The sequence below is a fragment of the Pholis gunnellus genome, assembly GCF_910591455.1.
Source record: "Pholis gunnellus genome assembly, chromosome: 14".
Classification (NCBI taxonomy): Eukaryota; Metazoa; Chordata; class Actinopteri; order Perciformes; family Pholidae; genus Pholis; species Pholis gunnellus.
The window spans coordinates 17,372,681-17,395,680 of NC_136541.1; the positions used below are offsets into that span (position 1 = coordinate 17,372,681).

At 45.9% G+C, this 23,000-nt stretch overlaps 1 protein-coding gene across 1 annotated transcript in view; it reads right to left on the bottom strand.

Moving 5' to 3' along the window:
- Nucleotides 1-23,000, bottom strand: part of cdh2 (cadherin 2, type 1, N-cadherin (neuronal)) — a 56,679-nt gene that overhangs the window by 17,717 nt on the left and 15,962 nt on the right. The window contains exon 3 of the mRNA XM_079173532.1: nucleotides 3,201-3,421. Coding sequence (XP_079029658.1) covers nucleotides 3,201-3,421 — 221 coding nt within the window. The remainder of the gene's footprint in view (nucleotides 1-3,200; nucleotides 3,422-23,000) is intronic.

A 23,000-nucleotide genomic window follows, 5' to 3' on the forward strand; every position in this document is an offset into this window, starting at 1 on the left:
CGCGGGCCGGGTGTTTGACGCCCCTGGCCTAAAGTCAACCACACATAAATGCTAGCATTGCTGTAGACTCTTAGTCTTGTTATTATGTTTGTCCTGCGGGAATGAAATTAAAGCCCGATCATGTATCCATTAAGCTACAATCAACCCAAATACTGTCGCGACACCTAACGGCAATGAGCTGTATTGCGGGCTGACTGAAGACTCTTCCATTTTGGTTCCATCAAAGGAAATTGATGTGGTGATAAAAGCAAACCGGCTGCAATTTCCTGCAAAACTAATAAGCTCTTCCAAATGCCATTCAATACGTATTCAGAAATGTGTGATCAACCACACAATGCATTTTTTTTTGCGACTTTCTTTGTAGCTTAAAATATCTACAGTACAACATGTGATGATATGCCTTGAAATGCTTTGGTGTGGTTACGGCAGCAGCCGCACACGGCCAGCCCTCTTTGCTTTAAACGGCAGACCCCTTCTTATGTCCTGATAAAATGCGCCCACACAGACAGAGCAGCTTCCATAATGGATCTGCCATCCTCCCTCGGCTGTAATGAATGAGATTTGAAACAAAGGAGGATGGTACCTGCAAGCCAGACACTAAACACACAGATGGCTCAAATTGCCAATGCCGCTCCAGAGACTGAGGAGACTGAAGTAGTGCCAGGGAAAGTTAAAATAACCTTGAACGAAATGAGGCGGGAAGGAAAACAGAAAAACAATATGTAAAATCCGTCAATGTCAATGAATGATAGCTGGGATTTCAATGGAGCGTTCAAGTCCCTTGAAGTATCTTCCCTACTGTTGCCTGTAATTATTCAAATGTTGATTGGTTGTGAGGTAGTCAAGTCCTACAGAATACTACAAAGTGTCCTATGCAAATACAGAAATTAATTACCCCTTTGTCACCTTATAGCGTGACCCATATCGCCCCTCCCCCCCCACCTCCTAACATCTGGGGAGCTGTCGCAGAGCTTCCACTAATCATGTTTGAAATCCGATTATACTGCTTTCACACATCGGAAATGCAGAGAGGCGAGCGGACAGATAGCGAGGGAGCATGCTTCAGAAATATCTATTACCCTATTAGAATGGGCGCGAGTGAGGGCAGTAATTATCTGCAACCCGCGCCTGGAATGATGAATGGCATGCTGGGTGCGTTCAGCCCAACACGCATCTATCTGTGGCGTGCTGGAGGTCCCGCGCCTATCTACGCTCTCACAACCCCCCCCCCTCCATCTTCCCACTAGCAGTCTACTTTAGAGTCCAGGAGAGTGTTCGACTGAGTGATGACCTGCGTGTGTGTTTGTGTGTGTGTGTGTGTGGGGGGGATTAGGCATGTGTCTATTTGCCCTTTTTAGAAAAATTCTCCCTTTCAGATACCGACATGTTTTCTCCTCACGGACTCCGGGGTTGTAATAGAGGTGAAGACGGAGGCCGAGGACACTCATGTTAATGAGGATATTGTTTGGTTGTCATTGATTAAAATGTTTCCCCCAAGGCTGCCGCAATCATGGACCAATAAAAAAAAAAAAAAAATGCAAATCACTTATGTGATTAAGAGATACGTGATGATTCATGACAATAATTGTGCTGAGGGGGAAGATAACCGCTCATGACCTCATAACCGTGGGAGATATGGGAAAGTCAATCCTAGATTTCATTACGGACAAATCAGAGGGGGCAAACCCAACCGCCGTCCACAGATACTGATCAGTAAGCAGCTGCTGCTGATGCAGCTGATCATTTGTACAACAATGTGGACTTGTGATTTTTATTGGAAAACTAAGAGAAAAAAAACTCTACTTGGGACAAGTATGTATTTGCCTTTGACCGGCCGACAACAGTGAGTAATGGTCCCATTAAAGGCACATACCTGCAGCAGTCCCAATAGTAAATGAGTGTCAGTGGCTAACGACGGTGTTTTGTAAAGCCATGGAATCATTACCGGCCACAGGTTTAATTTGGGCCCAGCAGACAGTAACTACACAATAACTGTTGGTGTTAACTTTTAATCTGCACCCACGCACAATAAAACACCCGCCTTTCCTCAGATTATCTGCTTTGCAGCCCGTTTAGGAATGGCCACTTGTGGCCATTTGCTTAAGTGTATTACAGGGATGAAGAAGGAGAGAGAGACGCACATCGCTCTTTATAAAACAAACACTATTATTGCTTTTGTGTTCATTAAGATGCCAGAAGGCTAATGATTTAAGATCTTATGGCAATGATCATTAACGTATGCACATAAAGGCTCACTCAGGGTAGAGAGCAGCACACAGTGGAGAGAACAGCAGAGACGCACCAATCGATCCGCCCATTTTGATCTGGCATGACCGATGACCGGATGGTCAGTCTCAGATAACGCAGATTCTCTGCCGGTCAGATATATACGCACGAGCCACGCGATGATTAGCGTCGTGCACACAGTGGCACAGGCAGTGAGCCTCCTATTGTCACAGCCACACAACTAGATTTAGCGACGTTAGATACAGATTCATAAATAGTTTTTTTTAGAAATAAATAGACAAACAAATACATAGTTTTAGATATTATCTAATTGAGCAGGATCACATAATCCACTGGCACTGAAGTTAGAGACCTCGACAATAACACGGCCTCTCTGCGCTTCTTTTCACCGGGCGGACAGAAAGGACATGTGCAGCGCTTGGTTTTTTTTTTGTGTGCACTTCCTCTGATCCACGGCCAGCCGCCATGTTGACACATGAGCACGAGGCCATTCTAACTAATTGCAGATGACTGCGCAACACGTCCAGCGGAACAGTAAGAGCGCTTTCTCCACAGCTCAGACAGATGCTTCCCGTCTTCCACAGCACTGAGAGAGGCGTGTCCCCGTTTGGATGATAAGGCAATAACCTCACAATCGCACGGCACGCTCGCTGAAAATCAACTTTACGAGGAGCCGTTTTGCATCTGCTCTCGCTACCCGCTGACCGTGTAGAGTATATGTTTGTGCTCCTACTAAATTGACACATTAAGTTTTAATTAGCGAGCATCCATCCAGTCTCTCGGAACACCTGCTACAATTTAGGGAACTAGTCATCTGTGAATGTGCGGTGTGCCTAATAAGCGTGAGTTATTGGATGCGGGGGGGGAGAATGGATCATTCCACCTTTCTGCGGCGGTAACATCAGTCAACAAACAAGTCGGAGATGTCGTGGAAGTGGTTAAGGCGCATTCACCTGCTGGCTGGAGGGCGTGGAGGCCGTCAGCCTGACTTGGGCCACCCATTGCTGCTGAGTGGCGCCGTCGCTGGCCTTGATCAGCAGCGGCGACGCGGCGGGCGTGGAGTGCCGGATGGTCCTGGCGGCGTAGACCACTCCGTCGGCCTCTATCCGGAAGTCAGACGGGTTACTGCATTCAAACCGCACCAGACCCCCTCGGCCACAGTCGACGAACCTCACTGCGAGAGAGAGAGACGGAGAAACAAATATATATAAATAAATGAGCCCAGAAGTGAGGGAGAAACCTGGAGGGAGAAACCTGGAGGGTAAAACTAGCGATAGAGACAAAGGAGGTGGAAGACAGACAGCCAGCCAGACACAGAGGGTCCACAAAGGTTTTCTGATTTTCCCTCTCGCTCATACATTATTCACCTCAAGCTGTGCCTCTAAGGTATTGCTCAAAACAGGTGCAGTGGAGGAGAGAGTTGGAGGGAGAGAAAAGTAAAGAAAAAAAAAAAGCGAAGTGTGCCCCTTAAGGCCTATTAAATGAGAACCCTAAACCCCCCAAACATTGCATTAACAACCTGAAGTGTAAATTAGACTGTCTAAATGCCCCCACTCTGCTTGTATTTGAGGAAATACATGCAGCGTGTATAAACACGTGTCCAGGATTGTGCTGTTTTGTTTCCAGCTATAAGGCCATCACATGCTAGCTTTGTCCCCCCATGACATACAGGGTTGCCTTCCATGGATGGCTGCCGATCTGCAGCTCCTCCAGAGAGAGAGAGACAGAGAGAGAGAAGTCTGTGTGATGTTTATTTCATCAGCATGTTCACACAGGAAGAAAAAGAACAAAACAAAAAACAAAAACACAGAAACTCGCGCATGCAAACATACACTGCAGACAGGTGGCTCATGGGGGCTGGAGTCCCACCGGTGCCTCAGTGGCACGACACCGGTTCATGTTTCAAGTGAGTGACACTACAGCACAGCCTACGTGGCTATGTATACACACACAAACACACAACTCAACACCTAAGAGCATCATTGTCTGATCCTTTTGTGTGGATACGTTTCCCTGAAACCACCCCTCCCCCATGTTTAGGGCACACAAAACGGCATAAAGGAAAATATAAAAATCCCTTCCGGCCACAGAGATCACACCGTATACCGCTTGTGTGGAGGCTCGGCTGGTGCCGCTTTGAATTATTAAAGGAGATGTGGAATTACTTAACAAAAGCCTTGAAGCAGGGTGCCTAATCTTCCTTTGTGCTGCTACCTTGGAGACCCACAGATGTCTCCAGAGCGCCGCGTGCACTCGGAGGCGCGTCGAGTTCCTCTGGGCTCGGGGAGAGGATGCAGCAGATCCACTCAGGGTCCAGAGGAAGTCATAAGTGTAGCCCCCATACCTAATTTAATAGCATCACATAAACACATGCAATCTATTGTCCTAAAGTGCACCCGTCGCTATCTGAGGTGGGGGGAGATGCAACGACTCCGAGGTGACGGAACACAATATGGAGTTTGGTTTCAGTTCAGTGACTTAAAACCAAGTAAGAGAAGAAGAGCATTGAGCGAGTAAAAGTCCGCTGGCCGCTAGGCTAATTCATGCAGTGTGAAAGGCCATACGCTTTCAGTGCTGCTATGTAAAAAAACAACATATTTTTGCAAATTACAGCACACTTGTAATGCACAGCAGAAGGATTTGTGTTGAATTTCTGTAATGTTGATGTACTGAGGTGGCTCACACAGATGCTTGTATTAGATGCAGCTTTTGTCTAAATAACGAAGGAGTTCACATCTATCTGACTGCTTGTAATAACTGTGGAAACAGTAGCCGTGAGCTGTAATATAGAAAAAAAAAATTGAGGATGCGATACATTGAGATGTATCGAGGTTCGCTGACAGGTGAAACGAAGCGTGACTACAGGGAAGCTTCACATCACAATGACCTACTGCCAAAGAGCGGCTGAACTGGGCGCCTGTAGCTTGAAACAGCAGTCGAGGCCAATGTTTCCAGGTAGGTACCCTTTGGTCCCAGATGTACCGGTGTTCTTAGTGAGCATCTAAAGGCAGAATGGCTGAAATCAACAGAGCAGAAGGAATCATGAAGGAGAATGTGGTTTTAAAAAAGCCTGTTTTTTTGAATGTGGGAAATAGAAAGCAAGCAAGAAAGAGAGAATGAATCCGAAATAGAAGGGCGCATGAGGGAACTTTGTCATGCAGTGTAGTTGAAAAGTTATCGACCCTGATGAATGAAAACTGCAATCTTGCCATACAAAACAGGGAGAACAAATCTTCTGAAAAGACCATGAGCTGCACTCCGTCACTGGCTTCCGCTAAAAGATTTAAACACTCACGAAACGAGAACAGAACTTCACTACGAAGTTTGCAAAGTCGTCTCAATATTGCTCAACAAGGTGAAACAGCATCGCAGGACAGCCAGTGGTTCCAATAATGAAGATGGAAGATCACGACAAGATCTTTCCCTCCGTACTGGAATACACTTGATATTGACCATCTCCGCCCCGCCTGCCTTTGCTCAATTACCCTTGACCAATTAGCTTTTTCTTTTTTTTCCTCCTCTTTGAACCCGGCAAAGCTTACATCAGATAGATGACCTTCTTTCTCTGGAGGTTTTTCCCTAAAGCCAACCGCCTGTAAACTCAAAGCCTTCAGGCAATCACCGGCCAGCCAAAGTCAGCAGATCCTCAGACAGAGGAGGAATACAGAGTGGACTGTCAGAAGAGCTCACAATGCAGCAGAAGACAGTCCACAGCTGAGTAATGTCTCACTCACACTACTCTGGCTGAGGTGTCAATGCTATGTCATGTTATACAGCAGGCGTAACTAGAGCCAAAACAATTAGTCGCTTAATCCATCATTAAATTCACTAAAGATATTTGGGCTGTTGGTCAGATAACATATGATTATCAATTATCACATTTTTCTGATGTTTTACAGACTAAATTTGACAGGAAGCTGGAAAATAAGCGGTAAATTAATTCCTAATGGCAATAGTAATTTCCGCTTCTATAAATGAGTTGCTTTCAGGTAAAGGAGTTGCCTGCAGGTACGAGTTTGGGTAGCGCTTGCTAATTATAATAACTTCTTCGGCCATTCCAGTCCTCAGTTTGCCACTAAGTACTAACAGGACTCCCATAATGCAACACTGACTTGTCCGATCTTAAAACAGTCATTTATAGACTACAGATGTCAATCTGCCTCAGTTAGTTTGATTTATATTGTTTCAGACAAAACATTTATGCTTTTAAACCGACTACTTATCAGCACAACCATCACCAACTGCATTTCAGCGTCAAGCACTGAAGCCCATGTGCTTCCATGTTCTGTCCTACAGGCACTCTTGACTACACATTTTTTTTTCTGAACGTGTGTTGCGGTGCACTTGACAGCAGCGCTCCCCTTGTGAGTTATTTTAGCCCCAGAGCTGAGCTCCGGCTCTTTAACATTGTCTGAAATTTGGCCATCAAGACAACCTCCGAGAGGCCTCTTCAGCGGCCGGCCAGCCCCCCCCCCCCCCCCCCCCCGCCAATCGCTACACAAACTCCCAGCAGGCGCGGCCAGTCCCAATGATAATGAATGAGCGTGTCCAGCATGTGTCTATTCATTTATCAGACGTGCTCTGGTGGCTTATAAAACCACGGGAATGTGTAGCGCGGCACCGGTAGAACCCTGGCTGCTGCAACCTCTCCATATCTATCTCGATGTATGGGCTCCCTAAGCTGCAGGGCGAGAGGAGGATCTTGGCTGCCACGCCCTATCAGACATGTCGTCATGGCCGCTACGATAAAGGCCTTTTGGTTTGGACAGAAATGCCGATGCAGCAGCCGGGGGGCCTGGGGATTGGGGGTTAAAAAAAAAAAAAGAGGGAGGGTGGGGGGAGGAGAGAGAAGAAAAAACAGGCCTGTCAGCAGAACGGTCTGTCCAACTAATACCCTGCACCGGGGCCCAAAATTACCTCCGACTCAATGGTTCTATTCACAGCTTAGATGCCCCCCCCCCCCTACTGACAAGCAACACAAAACCCCCGGCTAACCTCTCCGTAGTGCCAGAGTGCCTCTCTATTGTCTGCTCCGTCACGTGATAACTCTAACTCAGACAGACACAAATAGTTAGGGAGCGAGAGAGAGAGAGAGAGAGAGAGATACATTTAATTTGAAACATGGAATGTGGGCTCCGAGATGTGCCGAGGCAAAGAAAGCGTTGCACGATCTCGGCTTTTTACGCCCGCCCGCCAAATATATACACGCCAGCTGAAAGTCCCTCTAATGTGACAAGACTGAAAGCTCTCATGTGAGATCATCCCAATACACCCTCACTCATTTTGCCGGGGAAGTGAGGTGACTGGCAGTTGAGAAATACTCAGCGTAGGTGTTTCATCAGTGGTCGAGGATAAATGCAGACCCAGGCAAATGCCCCAGCGGCGGCCCTCCCGCCCGACCCCGGCTAATGGTGCAACAACCCCGAAAAAATGCATTATTCGCAAATGAATGTGACCAGGTTTAGTACGGTGGCCTGAACCGGTGACCAGACAATGCGATATGAAGCGGAGGCTCCAGCTGAATGCGAGACATCCATGCCAGCGCCGCTGTTTATAAGATCCGGTTAAGCCCCGGTGGAGCTCGCACTCGGCTACCTCAATAACAACTGCTGTGATATGAAATTGTAATCCAGTCCAGAAATTGTGGGGCGAACACGCCAAATTAGGGTCAGCACTCTTTTACAGCGTACGGACTTTGTGCCCCGACAACACAAACATCCTTCACAGCGTGTTCGTATTCCAATTATTGAACAAAACGCTAAAAGCACAATACACATGTTTTTCTTTCTCTAATTCTTATAAAATGACTGCTTGCTATGCATATGTTATTCTCTTTAACCGTACTTTTTTTTTTATTATTATGTCTATTCTACAGCTTCAAGGCCGGTAAGCAACTTATTACATTCTATTCTTCACAATTATGGCGATTTCCAAGTAGATGCTTCAAGAACACTTTTTAAAAGTGAGTCTTATCCTTGAAAATGACTGTGTTGTTGCTCTCTCATCTGATGCAATACATAAAGATGGATTTTTATAAATTATGCGCATTTAAATTAATAATGTAAAAATACTATTATCAATAGAGTGCTGCGGGGATAATGTTTTTTGGAGGCCAACCCCAGAAATTAGCCTGGCACGGGTTCCCTCAACAAAAAGTCAACGGGATATTTCCATTGGGTTTTTTGCAGAAAATAAACTCTGTGACTAACACAAGTTTATGATACCGACACGTTTTGTTAAGATAATCCTCAAAACTCTGAATACAATCCGCTGAAGTAAAAAGCCAACATTAGGCTACAAAGGAACTACGCCACGGTCCCATGAGCGCCAGTATACACAGCGAGGGCGGACTAGTTAGCGTGATGACGTTAGCGTTAAGCTTCAAAATGAATATGAGCGGCATTCACTGATGTATTTTATACCGCAGAACAAACGTCTAGGTGTTTAGCTTGTGTTAACTACAGACCGTATTTCAGGCATCTCATCAAAAAGCCAATTAAAAAAAAGCCAACAACAACAGAAATGTGACCTCATTCCCATGTTTCAGGACTCATTCCTGCAGCGCTCTACTGTGTGAAGAAGGAAGCCGATAAACGCCGGCCTGTGAAGACATCAATCTTTTTTTAATAAAACAACCAGCGCTGGTAGAGGGGCTTGAGGTGATGCTATGTTGCACCGCTGACTCGAGACATGTCTAAAATATCCACGCATTCTAAGAAGATGAGATGCAGGGGACGAGACAAAGACTGTTTTCTGTTTTCAGAAAATAGTGTATTCTTCAGAGGAGGTAAACTGTTTGTAGCTGAAGCTTTGGATCTGGGAATGATGATACTGCCTTTTGCCAGACTAAGCCCTTGAAGGCGTTTTGCTAATGCACCGCACTTCAAACGCGCAAAGCATTCCATGCATTTATAGCTGGGCCTAAAATATGTAAGGGATTTGCATGAAAAAAACACGCAGTGTTTGTACTCTGTTCAGTGTCTCTAGCAATTAAGAAAACTAAAGCGGGATGCACCAGAGCATAAACACATTTAATAAGCGGCTGGCTCGCTTACCCAGCGTGATTGCAGTGACCAAACCCCCCCCAAACACTTGGTTTGTGTGGTTCATGCATATTGTTGGAGCTAGTTTTCCTCTCTAAAAACTGGTGCCTCAATTAGAGAATTTTGAAGAGGCCCTCAAAAAGACGTGTCGATACTACCTTCCCTCACCTCACAGCGAAACATTCAAGAAGCATGGACGTCTGAGCGGGTACGGCCGGGAGTTTGCTCCAACCTAAAAGATTTTTAAGCTCCCGCTGATGTAGAAAAACAGGCCCCGAGGAGAGGGAAACTATTTTCATGTGTTTTGACGCTCTCTTTCCTTTTTAAAACGTGCATTTATATCCTATTTGCACATGGTCATTGGCTCACCCAGGGCACAGCAATCTCGTTTGACAAACACCGTATTTAAAAAGGACAATTAAAAAAAAAGTGTGCCGACTCCCCCGCGAGTCACCTCCATTTCCTTTTAGAGTGGCAACACTGTTCTCTGTGGCCTTTAGTGAACTACCACCACCCTCTCCCACTGGCTGTTTTCATGGCTACACATCAGCTACATGCTCGGTAGATACCTGCTGAGTTCTGACTGAGAAAAAGAAAAGCTAGCTGAAAGCATCCGGCCGCTGTGACATTCATTAAAAGCCTCTTATTCCTGTAGCAAAACAGGTTTCTCTGCGCAGGAGAAGAAAAAAAAAGCATGTTGACAGTCGGGCTCTTTTGAATAAGTAATATTTGCCCTTTTGAAAATTAGCAATCTGGAGGGGTTGGTAGTGGAGGGGAAGAGCATAGGAGGGGGCGGGGGGGGAGACATCACAATTATTCTCATGCCTTTTGTTGGGTAAATGAAATGATTCTGTGTTTTTCCAGTACAATGACAGCCGAGCATTGTGTGGATTACTGTGTCACTGGAGCCAAGCGCTGATAAGGCTAAGCTACAGCCTTCTGCAGTTATCAGCGCGGAGCTACTGGGATTTTTGCTCCGCGAGTTATCGAGACGAGCGGCTTGATACGTAGGCTTTAGCGGGATGTCAAACCCCTGCTCGCTCTTTGAGATGCCTTTCAGATGAGCTCGGCGGACGCTTGCAGGTCCTTGTGAAAAGCAGCACAATGGTTCTGCTGGAGACACCAAACTGCTTCAGTGTCCTTTCTCTTTCGAGTTCAAAGGGACAATAATTGATGCTCTAGAATGAAACGTCTAATTACTGTGGACTATGATGGGGCTGAGTGTTAGGTAAATGTGACCATACATAACGATGTAGCCTCCTGTCTCGAAATCACAGAAGCCTTTCTGTCCACAACGTCTCCGATGTAAATCAGAGTTATATTAAAATGAGGTGTTGAACTTCATGACCACAACAGCTGAACTTTGACCGCCTTTTGTGCTCCCACTAGAAGGTCAGAGGTTTTTAATTGCTCTCTATTCTCTTTTTCACCTGATAACTGCTGGCAGTGGTCACTTTGTTCAATCTACAAAAGGCTTTTGTGATTAGCGGAGGGACGGAGAACAAAAGCAGGTAGAAGGTAAAAATAAAGCAATATGTGTGAGGCTGGAGGCCAGTGGTGGCTCAAGGTTTCTTTTAGAAATCACAGTGTGAATGATTGTCCATTTAAAAAAGGTGGCCACTGTCATCTTTTCTTTTGTATTGTTCCTGCATGACGGAGGTCACTCTGGTGATCGTACACCGCAGTAATACACATTTTTTAGGGGACGTGCAGCCATCCATCTCCGCCGTGGCCACAGTGCTGATGTTTCAGCGCTCAGTACTCGGTAGACAGGAAGCTAACTCATGTCTGAGGCTCGCATTGGGTGAGAAACAAGCATGAATATTAAACATCCGATATCGATCGCTTTCATTTATTATGCATCCACTGAGATGCAAGCAAAGATGCTACTTAAAAAGAAAAGAGCCCGAGCGTCACGCCCAGTCAGATTCCACAACAAACACAAATACATTTTGATGTGTGAAACCCACGGTGAAGAATGTGCTCGAATCAGGTGAAAGAAGTGGTGGTATATATATATATATATATATATATATATATATATATATATATATATATATATATATATATATATATATATATATATATATAGGCTCTTGGATATATTTGGCAGTTAAGGTTCAAAAGAAGGCAATTTTAAAAAAAGGACAGCAGCCAACAGCTACCTCAGCCGATCACTATGAGCCCCCCCCCCCCCCGAGCTGAGCTTTTGTGAAGAGGGCTCGTGACGAGGGCCGGGCACTAAAACTGCCTCGGTGCAACCTGTAATGTGACATTATTAGTTCCTTTTGATCTCGAAAGCACGGACTCAGAGCTATTTAGTTCCTCCCCTTGATCATTCCCATCAAAATACCCTCAGGAAAATCAAAGAGACAAAGAAGGAGGCAGTGACCAGTGGTGAGGTAACCTCTGCTGGCATGTTCGCCGGGCCTTGTAAGACTTTTTTTTTAAATTACAGCAGCAGAAAGTGTCTCGTATTGGATTTGTTGCCGAGGGAAGAGACACAAATATATATCCCTCTGCCCAGAACTCTACCAATCATTGTTCCGCAGGGACAATCATTATCCGGGGCTCTTGTTGGGGAGGGAAACAACTGAATAGGTGACTTATGCAATGATGTCAGTAGCTCCCTCTGCTCTCACCAAGTGGAAAAGTAACAGTGTTGAAAACACACATTGTTAGGGTATAGGCTCCGGCTTCTCCGTCTCTAGCTGTAGTAAATATTGTCTGTCAAACACCAATGCTGCGGCTCGGCGCTGGCACAGGATCTCCTGCCATTTTAACTCAGCAGGGCATGTTTATGGAAATTACATCAACAATCGCTGAAGGTACTCACTCATTTCAGAAAGAGAGTAAACTGTTATCACTGCACAAAACACACCATCGGCGTCTCTGCGGTGGAAGGCGGCTGGTGCCAGACAGAAATGACAGTTTGGGTGAAAACGTTGCAGGCTTCAGTCGAGGGTGGAAACATACTGTATCAATTATAATCCTGACCACTCGCACAATGAGCGAGTGGCAAACGGAAGCTGTGTTTTTAGCCACTTTTCTGGGCATACAGCTGAGGAATGAATGGTTGGTGAAGCTTCAACGGCTTTTTAAATTCTTTAAAAAAACAAATGTGTTACCAGTTCTCTGTGAAGCAGAATATAGATATATATATATAGATATATATATATATATCTATATATATATATATATACATCTATATATAAAGTAAACTGAACAAAGAAAACTGAATTAAGAAAGAAGAGTTTGATCACATTGATTATGGGATATGTTCCGAGACAGGTTAGAAGACAGACGGGGACCTCTGCTGGGAGAAAACAAAGCACGGTTAGCTAAACGCTTCATTAAAACTTTGATTTGAACGGGGCAAAGGTTGTGCAAATTAATGTTCAAGAAGACAAAGACATTTCCCGGGAGACGGACCACCGAGGAAGCTATTTGTACGTTATCGTTTTTAATAAAATTAAAAACAGATGTATGTGGGGGCGCGATTAAATTCAGACAAATTGTCTAACCTCCTGTGTCATTACTTGACACGGAGTTCATTTAATACTGACGGGAGGCAGGTTCAGCCACCGTAAATGATAACCACCGCGCGTGACACGGGCGGGCGCCCTCTCTCCATATGGAACGCGCGCAGCGTAACAGCAGCACGTGGTTAATCCTAATCCTAAAGTCCTCACCTGCTTCCTGTCCGCTGAGCCATGTAACCATTTCGATCGCCTCACTATATTTAAAACGCATTTAAACTTTCATTACATGGTGCCACACGAATGACCAGCTCGCACAAAAAACAAACTGCAAGGACGTTGTGATATTCAAGGCACAGCAAAAAGAGTCTTATGAATAATATTCCAGTTTGAATGATCCGTTTTGGTGCGTCATTGTCACACATGCACGGGTGACCAGATGTCAAGGCCGCTTGTTACCATGGGTGTAAAATAACATCCTGTGTATTAGATCTGTATTCAGAAGAGAAGGATTAAGATTGTGCACAAACACATGCATTTTAGTTTTTAGCTTTGCTGCAAAGGAGCAGTAGTTAACATTCTGAACATTAACAAAGAAGCAAACAACTATTATCCATGTAAAGATATAGTGGAGTAAAGTCGACCTGAGCAGAGAGTGAAGTCGCTCTCCCTCCGTGTGTGTGTCGTTATCCGAGCTCCTCTATGCTCTGTTGGCGTAGCCGGCCGGGCGTGCCTTTTAGTGCATGTGAGCGCACCGCACCGGCTAGCTCACAGCCGCTCTCATATGGTTGGTTACAGCTGATAACGCCGTCCCGACCAACAGCGTAGCACACCCACCCTCTCAGTTCCTCCTCAGTTCCTCATCAGCTAAACACCGTTAGCTCCGTCAGCACTTTTGCCACAGTTTGCGCTGTTAGCAGCAAGCTGCCGGCTCACCGCCGACATGTTGAGAGCCGTCGAGAGGCAAAACGAAGTGCTCCCAATCTTGGATCTTGCACCTTTTCTTCGGAGTATGTCAAGTTTGATGACAAAGGCAAATGTATAGGCGGTGAGATCTAATCGGCTAAAACACACACACAAACACACACACACACACACTCCGTGGCTGGTTCGCTTTGATATGACATTCATGCAAATTACATTTCAGCCATTTTCTCGGCAATAATGACTCAATACCAATTAACAAGAAAGTAATAGCTATGAGAAAGGCATGGTCTGTGCATCTTCTTTACCTTCGTAGGGAATAATGCTGGCGCCTGCTTTGCATAGCTCTGTTGTCAATCAAACCCATGCAAATGACTAGCTCAGGTAAAGACTGATACGGTCCACTGAATCCAATTACAAACCCAACCACACAAACATACAATTTCTGTCCACTCCCTCCCCCTTTTCTTTTTAAACATGCACACACACACATACACACACACTGGCACGCACACACACACTTTTCCTTTATCCTTTCCGTGCACTCGAAGCAGAAAGGTGCAGCAATTGGAGCCACGTTCAAAAAGTGAAGGATTTTATTCAACGCAGTAGTGGCTGTAACAAGAAAAGACACGGCAGGAGGAGATGCACTCACCTACAGCATGAGATGTAAAATAAAAGCTGCAGGAGGAGGAAAAAAAAGGGGATCTGGGACCAGTTCTGGGGGCCATTATGTCATGTGTATCACAGTCACGAGTTCATGCCGAGTTTTTAAGAACAAAGCTAATGGAATTCCTGCTTCTTTGCCTTTTTCCTTTGGAGGAGTCGAGGCGCGGGGAGAAACAAGGAGAAGGCATGTGAATCCTCTTTGGCTGGGAAACAAAGCGGCAGACAAAGGAAGATGAGGCTGACAGCCTCTGGAGAGGACTATTATACTGTAAGATGGGGGTTGTTTCTGCGTCTCTCTCTCCGAATAAAGAAAAATGATTTACTCAGTCATTTGCACACACAGAAAATAATAAAAACACAGTATATTCTGCCTTACTGCTTACAGCAGCCTGTGTAAACTGTAATATTCCTAGATTAAAGAGGAAAACAAGACAAACTATTTTTCTGAAGAGGCCATACGGATAATGAGGATGCTTGTCTTGAATCATTGTGGTGGGCAAACCATTACAATCACAGCTACCAACCATTATCCTCGTTTTACTCTCCTGCCCCACGCCGCACATCACGAGATGCTCTAAACCCCATCATGAGACCAAAACAAACCCCCTGGCTGTAGCGTCACTGGATTTAGAAGCATTCCTCCTCTGAAAGGTTGAGGAGAACAGAAAAATAAAAAAAAAGAAATCCATCCGCAAAACAATGACTGCAAGAAAAAAAAAGAAAAAGAGAAGCTTCTTCAAAGAGAGGGATTAGGGCAGCTGCCAATACACGGGCTGTGCGCATTTGAATCAATACGTTTCAAATTCCGCTTGAAACACAATTAGCCCGCGCTTAAAAAGGAGAAGACGACAAAATACACAGAGTCGAGATTAAAAAGACGAGCCCCAGTGTTCCTCTCAAAAGCGTTCAACATTCAACACACATACACGTCGCTTTTTTCAGACGCATGACAGCTTGTTATGTGCTGCTCCGGGAAAAGTGTGCTTTTGTACGTATGCTGTCGTGGCGCGTCAGCGACGCTCATCCCTTTGCAGTGCGTCGTCAGGTTCCTGGAGGTATCGAGCTACTAACCTACTTTGACCCGCATGACCCTCCCCCACATGTAGCCGGTGCTCAGAAGAGATCGACTGGGCGGAATGGGGAGGGAAAAAAAAGTAATAAAAAGGAGGGCAGGCAGGTTCTTCTGTGGATGGATGATGGTATAAAATCCATCCGCGCAAAGCAAATCATGACCCTCTCAAGGCTGAATGAGTCATATTTTCATATTGATAGAAAACACATATACTTCCAGTAGGCAAATAAATCCATTTTAATGCTTTGTTTTTACGAATGCGGGCTGTTTGTAGACTATGAGGACTGGAAAGTGTTCTTCTAAATGGGATAGGAAGTTGGTAAGTTGCGTGATACAGACGTCTCAAGCACAATCCAAAGCTGTTATTGATCCCAGTTGCAGTTTTCTTGTTTTTTTCTTTTTAAATCTTTAATGCTGAAGTTCAGCCTCTGACGCTCAATGCGGCGATCAATTTGTAAGAGAGACACATCATTCTATTAGGGCTGCTCGCTTTCATATGCATGACTTCTTTTTGGTATTTCTGAGCAGAAGCAATTCAACACAACTCCACAAACTTGCATATTGCATCGGAGTCGTGATTGAGTAGCGTTATAAACCGCACAAACTAATTTGTTTTAAAAGTTTTCCATTAAAATACACTCCGGCTGAAAAAAAGAAAAAACACATCTGCTCTCTGCGAAGATAAAATATGGATTTTTAAACATTTTCATGTCGATAAAGAATGAACATGGTTTCCCTCATGTAAGCAACATCTGCTTTACGCATTCCAAGAAGAAATGCATACGACGGGTCCCACAACTGTAACCGTCGCCTGGTGCAAATGCAACATCAGGTGTGAACAATTAGTGTTGGCACCCGTCCAGCAGAAGGAAGCGTCTCCTCCGGCCTTATCTGTGTTCAGGGACCAGCGGAGCGTTACCATGTGGGGAGCATGGCTGTGTGACTGGGCTCTGAGAGAGGAGAGCCCTCTTACTCCCATGTAATCAGCTGAACTGAGTGGGTTCAGAGAAGGATCTGTGCAGCTGTGCTTTATTACAGACACAATGAGTCCCAGATTAGGAACTGGAACTGGAGAGGGAGGGGAGGGAGAGCGAGAGAGGGGGAAGATTTGTGTGTGGGTGGGGGGTTGGGGGGGGGGGGGGGGGGGGGGGGGTAGAAAATGACTCCAAACACATCTGTCCTCGGTTTGTCTGCAGCTATAACACCAAACCACAAGCACGACCATGTACAAATCTGTCTCCGCTTGGAAAGGCCGCCTGCGGAAACGTTTTCCAGACCTTGGGGTTTTTGGGTTTTTTTAACGCGAGGGCTCGTAGGAATAGTCCGTCGCCTCGCAGTCGATACCGATGTTCACTGGGGGGGATCGCGCTAGTGTCGACCCAAACAAGCAGGTGGCACGAACGTGACCCGGCTTCTGGTGCCGTCGGTCGCCGTGTGCGTCTCGGGGAAACAATCTGTGCTTTAGTTATTTTGGCCCTTAGTTAAACAGCGAGTGACGTGCCGGTCCTTAATGTTTCTTTGCTTTAAAAGCAGCCCGGTCTGTCATTAAGCAGCGTGATTACACAATGCTTTCAGGCCAGGCCTGACGGTGCATCTACGCTGCTGTGAGGTGGGCTTTTTTTTCACAGCGCCTCCACCTGAGTCGCCACTAAGTGACCCAGAGAGGGTCGAGAAGCGAGCTGCCATGTTTGTCCTGTCATTCTGCTTCAGAGGAAGCTCTCAGGCGAACACAAAATGCAGGTTCACAGCGCGTTATGCCAGCGGAGGCAAGATTCCTGGGGAAGACATCCCACTACCATTAGAGCTTACTGAAAAGCCTCTCTATCCCCTTAGAAGAGCTTACGCACGAGGAGTGTTCAAACATCAAACCGCACAGTTGCACCCTGTTTGTCTCGCTTTCTTCCGTCACGTAAACATACAAGTAGAGGCGAGCCCGTTTCCTCACACTACCTGGAATTAATCCCACAATAAGATGCATTTGAAAAAGTGGCAGCATGGCTTTGTAACACAGGAGATGTTCCTTTGTTACAGTTTACTTGCTAACAAGAAAAGCTACAGCTAACTCAATGATGAAATGCTATTTCGGTTTGAAAGGACGTCGATAAGCTTCCTCGTCGCTCAGGCAACGCTGTACTTTCTCAAACTTGGTTACAAGGCTGCCTGTAGGTCTCTCTCTCTCTCTCGCTCTCTCTCTCTCTCGCACATGAAATTCACTTTAACTGTAACAGTTACTACTCAAAGTTTGACTAGATCACGGGTGAAACCGTGCCTTTAAACGTCCGCTCCATAGGGCTGGAATTGATCCTGTTGTTTTTTTTAAAAGGCGCAGGAACAGACGAACAGGAAGGCCGGGGGTCGCATCACATGGTTCACGGCTTGTTTTTCTTACCTACACCGCTTCCCATCTAAGGCTGTTCTCCCCACATGCCTCCGATTCACTGGAGTGGGTGCAGGAATTATGTTTTTTTTGTTTTCTTAATCTCATTACTTTCATTGGCTGATGAAACCCTACTCTAAAAGTAAGCGTATTATTTATTGTTGTGCACAAAGTCTATCTGCAGCGGGCGTGTGAGCGTGCTCAGATGGATGCAGGGATTTAAACAAGCAGTCCAGGGGTGATAATAATAACAATAATAACCTTAGATTTCTTTGGTCTCTATGGCACAGCTGCTTATTAACCAATATGTTCTCCTCCGATACTCTATATCCTCTAGGAGCACGCCGGACAGATCAGGCAATATACACGGATGCCCGAGATGTACGGCCTAGTAACTCACATTATATGAATTCGATAGCACGCGTCTGTAGCCCTGCATGGTAGTTGATGGGAGCAGTAAAACAAACTTTAATATCCTAGTGTGTTAGAACCGTTAATGATCAGCGCTGAGAGCAGTTAGGCTGTAACTCACTGTCCACTGCCGACGCGCACTTTAATTCTCATGCTATATGTGCACATGGGAGAGAAGTTCCTCCACAGCATAAATAACCACGATTCAACTGGTTTTCATAAGCATGCCACCCAAAACTCGCCACCTCGTCTGATTCACCACCTTCTTTTTTCGGTAATGGCCCCGGTTACTTGTGAAGGTCGCCCCCTTGGCACGAGATCCGCCAGGCATGCGCGGGCAAACGATTAGTTAGCGGAGGATAGGCTTTGGCGAGGCCGACGAGCGCAGCAAAACATGGCAAACGCGGCACGCTATGAGATCCAGCTGGGTCTGTTGATGCTGCAGAAACCCTTTCAAGCCCCTTCAACATGTGGTTCCAATCAAGAACATCAGAGTCATACTGAGTTTTGAAAACAAGCGATGGTTCCATGTACTTGCAAAACGCTGGAGTCATTCAAATCCTGAAGACGGCCTCATTAAATGCTTCTTGACGTGCAGAAACGCTGACACTGTGCTTAGGAGACCACATAATTCAAAAGCAGGAAATAAAAATCTACTTTGCTAACTATTTCAGTGTTAACCGTTTTAGATTAAAATCTTAACAGCATGTGACAGTGAGGTTGACTGTAAGTGCGGTGAAACAAATCACACGGATTTGGCTCTTTAACAAAAATGCTGTTCAGGTGGGAAATATTCAAGAAATCAAAGTGGTTGAAATTAAATACAGCTATCACAGCCCATTTTCATTAGCTCAGTAAATGGTTTATAAGACCATCCACTGTTACACTACAAGCTGTTAAAAGCAACAACAAAAAGTCCCCACCTCCTCTTGCACATGCTCAGATGGAGACACACATTGACCAACAGCTGGCGGTCACACAAGAGGTAAAACTGCTTCTTTAATTCATCGAGTTTGGCCATCCTTTCTTCAAATGCATTATTCTACAGCACATCGCTAAACTGAGCTAAACAACATAAAAGCAGACAAAAGGTGCAAAAAAAGAAGCCATTGCTGTATACTGAGAGCCATTCCGTCCAGCTGTGGACTTTCCACTACTGAAGTGTGAAGAAGGGTGCTGTTGTATTCATTAACCTCGCACACAAAAGGCTGCGGACGACTGCTTTTCAGCCTCTTGGAACCACCAACACAGCAAACAGGTTCTTTTCTTCAGAACATGTTAGAAAACTAATGAGTCACTGATTGGAGGCCGCTGTCCCTTTGACCCTCTCAACCAGGATACTGTACACAGGTTCAAGCCACATGTAAACCATATTAGTCACATGTAAGCACTGGGTCAGCTCTGAAGTCAGCATCACCTCTGAAGCGTAAATAAAACCTTGTATTACTCGACCAGTTAGTCTCCACATCCGTTAGAACGGTCGAGGTTTGTAGAGGAGGGTTCATTTCCCCTTAGTGGCTGACATACAGTAGAAGCTGTCACCATTAAATACAGGTCAAGGGTATATCAACTAGAGGCTTAGTACAATAACCGTGTTGCAATGGTACAGTTGCATGATTTACGTTCATACCAAAATCAGGCAGAAACACAGACAAGGACCAGGGTCAGAAAACTGAAACAGAAGACTTCTATGACCAAAAATGGTCAGTTGATACGCTGAGATGCGGTCTGGGAAAGGGCGTTGTCCATGAACCTCAGCGTGTTGCTTCATCTTGTGTTACACATCCCCCCCTATCCTTTTGTGCACAGGGACAATAACAGAGTTTGGGCCGGGGGGGGGGGGGGGGGGGGGGGGGGGGGGGGGGGGGTCCGGTTACCTTCCCAACCACTTCCATAACAACATATGGAGGAAGCTCAGTACATGACAACAGGTCCATCTTCACCCATCTTCCTCTCCATGCTGTTGAGACGCTTCAGGACACGGATTGCTAAGCAGTAAACATAAACACACGTACTAAAAGCTAAGCAGACTGTTGAAATTCTGCTCGTTCACAAAGACATAATGTCCCCACAAAGACATAATGTCCCATCGGTTTGGATTCATCGTGTGCAAACTCACAAAAAAATCAACGCACAACTAAATTGTGTGTGTGTGTAGGAAAATAATCACATCATCCCCCTCTTTTGTACATTCATTTACATACTGTGGGCGTAGAGGGGTCAAAGATCAGCCCCATCTCAAATCCCTTTGAGTGAGGACTCACAATGGGCAGGAGCTGAATGCTTTTAGCCTAGCGGCAAAGGGGAGAGCGGCTCCTCCCCTGGTGCTGCCTTCCTCCATCCCTATACCCGCACCTCTCCTGCATCCTATTCAGAGTTTAACATTTGAAAAGAATCTCGCAGCCTGCACTGTAACCTGAAGCCGTCTATTGCACATCAGTTTTCGACCGAGAGTAAGGCGAGCTGTGGAGGAGAGGAGAAGGAAAGAATATAAGGCCAGGAAGAAAGAAAAAGCCCTTGTGAAACAAAGAGAAAGAGGAGGAGGGGGGTAAAACAAGAGCTCCACTAGTAACCGTTTTATTGTGTCCCGATCCATGGCAGAAAACGGCGGGGCTTCTTTCAGTTGTCACATTAAACGACCCATCCGTCAGAAACAGGGTTCAGTGTGGTCCCCGCAGACCAGCAAAGAGGGGACACTTTCCACCGCGCTGGCCAGAACTCCTAAACCCATCTAGTGTAAATAAGATTTCCATTGGCACTCGTCATGCCCGGCATACAAACAAGGCCATAACATTCCACGGGAAGGAAAACAATGGAATCAAAGGGCAGGGAGGATTTTTGCGGACTAACCAAGCGTATCTAAGCAGAGAGTTTACTACCTCCTACCCTGAATAACATCGTACATTATTTAAAATTCATATAAAGTCCAATGGGATTAATAGACAGGGCATTAAATCAGATTCCTTCCTTGAAAAGTACAGTTGTTGTTTTCCGGTTGGGACTTGAGCCTCAAAAGGGGAGGGGAGAGGGGGGGCATTGAGCCGGAAGCCTGCTGATTAAGTATGCAGGCTTCTGTCAAAATAACAGCAGATATCTTAAAGTGTCGGCAGCTGGGCTCGCTAGCAGATATTGCGTTGCATCCCGAGCTGGAAGGCTCGGGTGAGATAGGGGATAACATGACAGCTGTAGCGACCCGGGATACCAGGAAGATCTGGAAGCACAAACATTTGCCTTTCTGCCTGACTGGAATCCACATTAGGAGGTCATCGGCATTACGCAAACCACCCCCCCCCTCAACCACATATACGTGCCCCGGCAGCTGTGCTCGGGGGTTCACAGCCCAAACACAAACAAGAGATAGGGTGCAAGAGATGGATGTACAGTACGACACCCGACCCACGATCCACGACGGTGTGCCCGGGTTCAATGAAATCACCATTTCGTGACAGCCAGTTCAATGGAATCAAGCGCTCTTTTAAAGTATATATACTAAGAAAGACGGGATGGGGATGAGAAATGAGACGCGTGGTAACACGAGGGAAAGCAAATTTGCGTCATAAATCAATCACAGTAACATCACCAAGGCCATGTGATCTTACACCAAACAGTGAAATGTTTGATGTTGCCCTTGCACGTGTCCCAGTCAATCAGGCTAAGGTCCTCCGCTCAAGTAGACCAGTGGGAGCCGAGCTTTCTAGATCAATGCAACATATGGAACACACCAAACTGGGAGGGAGTGGCGCCCAGGGTTTAGATTTTAACACGGACAGACAGCTGGTGCCGTGAGCTATGACGGCAGAGAATTCATATGGAATTCGATTCCCTTCTTTTACGGCTGTGGAATTGTGGGCAAATTGTGGATCTTCCCCGGTAAGACCATTAAAGGCTTTTTTTTTTCTTTTTATGGGTCTCCTTGCAGCGAGCACGCTTTAATGAGGGGCAATGTCCAGTCCCTGCTCCCCCGCTCCTTTAACAGCATGCTGCCTCAAAGCCCACCTTGGACCCTCCGCCACATCAGGGACATCTGGCCCCTCCATCTACAAACATGGCTCATAATGGGCCATTACCAAGTCCAGGGTCTGGGAAAATGCTTCGATTTATAGTTCCGATGTAGCCAAACCCAGAATCCTCTGTCTATCATGGCCACATTAGGTTATATGAGACAGGAGGCCCATCAGACCTAATAAGCCTTATCCTTTCCAGAGGATGGCCATTAACCCCCCCCCACCACCACCATGCCAGCCCAGCCATCGGCTCCCAGTCTAGTGAATTAAACAAATGAATGGCGTCTTCAGTATTACAATCAAAAGCATATAATAACATGAAACTATGAGGCTCATTAAAGCCCGACTCCATCTCCTCTCCGAGCTCAGCCCGGCAAAAACTCAATTACAAATCATTTATAAAAGAAGGCAGACATCCAATGTGTATTTAGTTTCACCCTTTTCAGTGTCGGGCTCATATTCAGTCCTACTATATACGCCTACATCTGGGCTGTCTTGAAAGGGGGGGGGGGGGGGGCAAGAGCCATTTCAGTTGCCCCTGACAACCGATGGCTTTTGCCAAGTTGAGCCCTCTTCATTTGAGTTCCCCTCTTCTTCATTTCACTCTTCCTCCCTCCCTCCCTCCCTTTTTTTTTTTTTCAGTTGGGGGTTCTCCTGCCTTTATTAAGTCCCCTCCCCCCGCCTGGTTACAAACACAACTGCGTTATCCGTGTCCAATGCGATGGAGACAGCCTGAGGAAGTCAATATGGAGCCAATAGATTCACTGTGGAGCT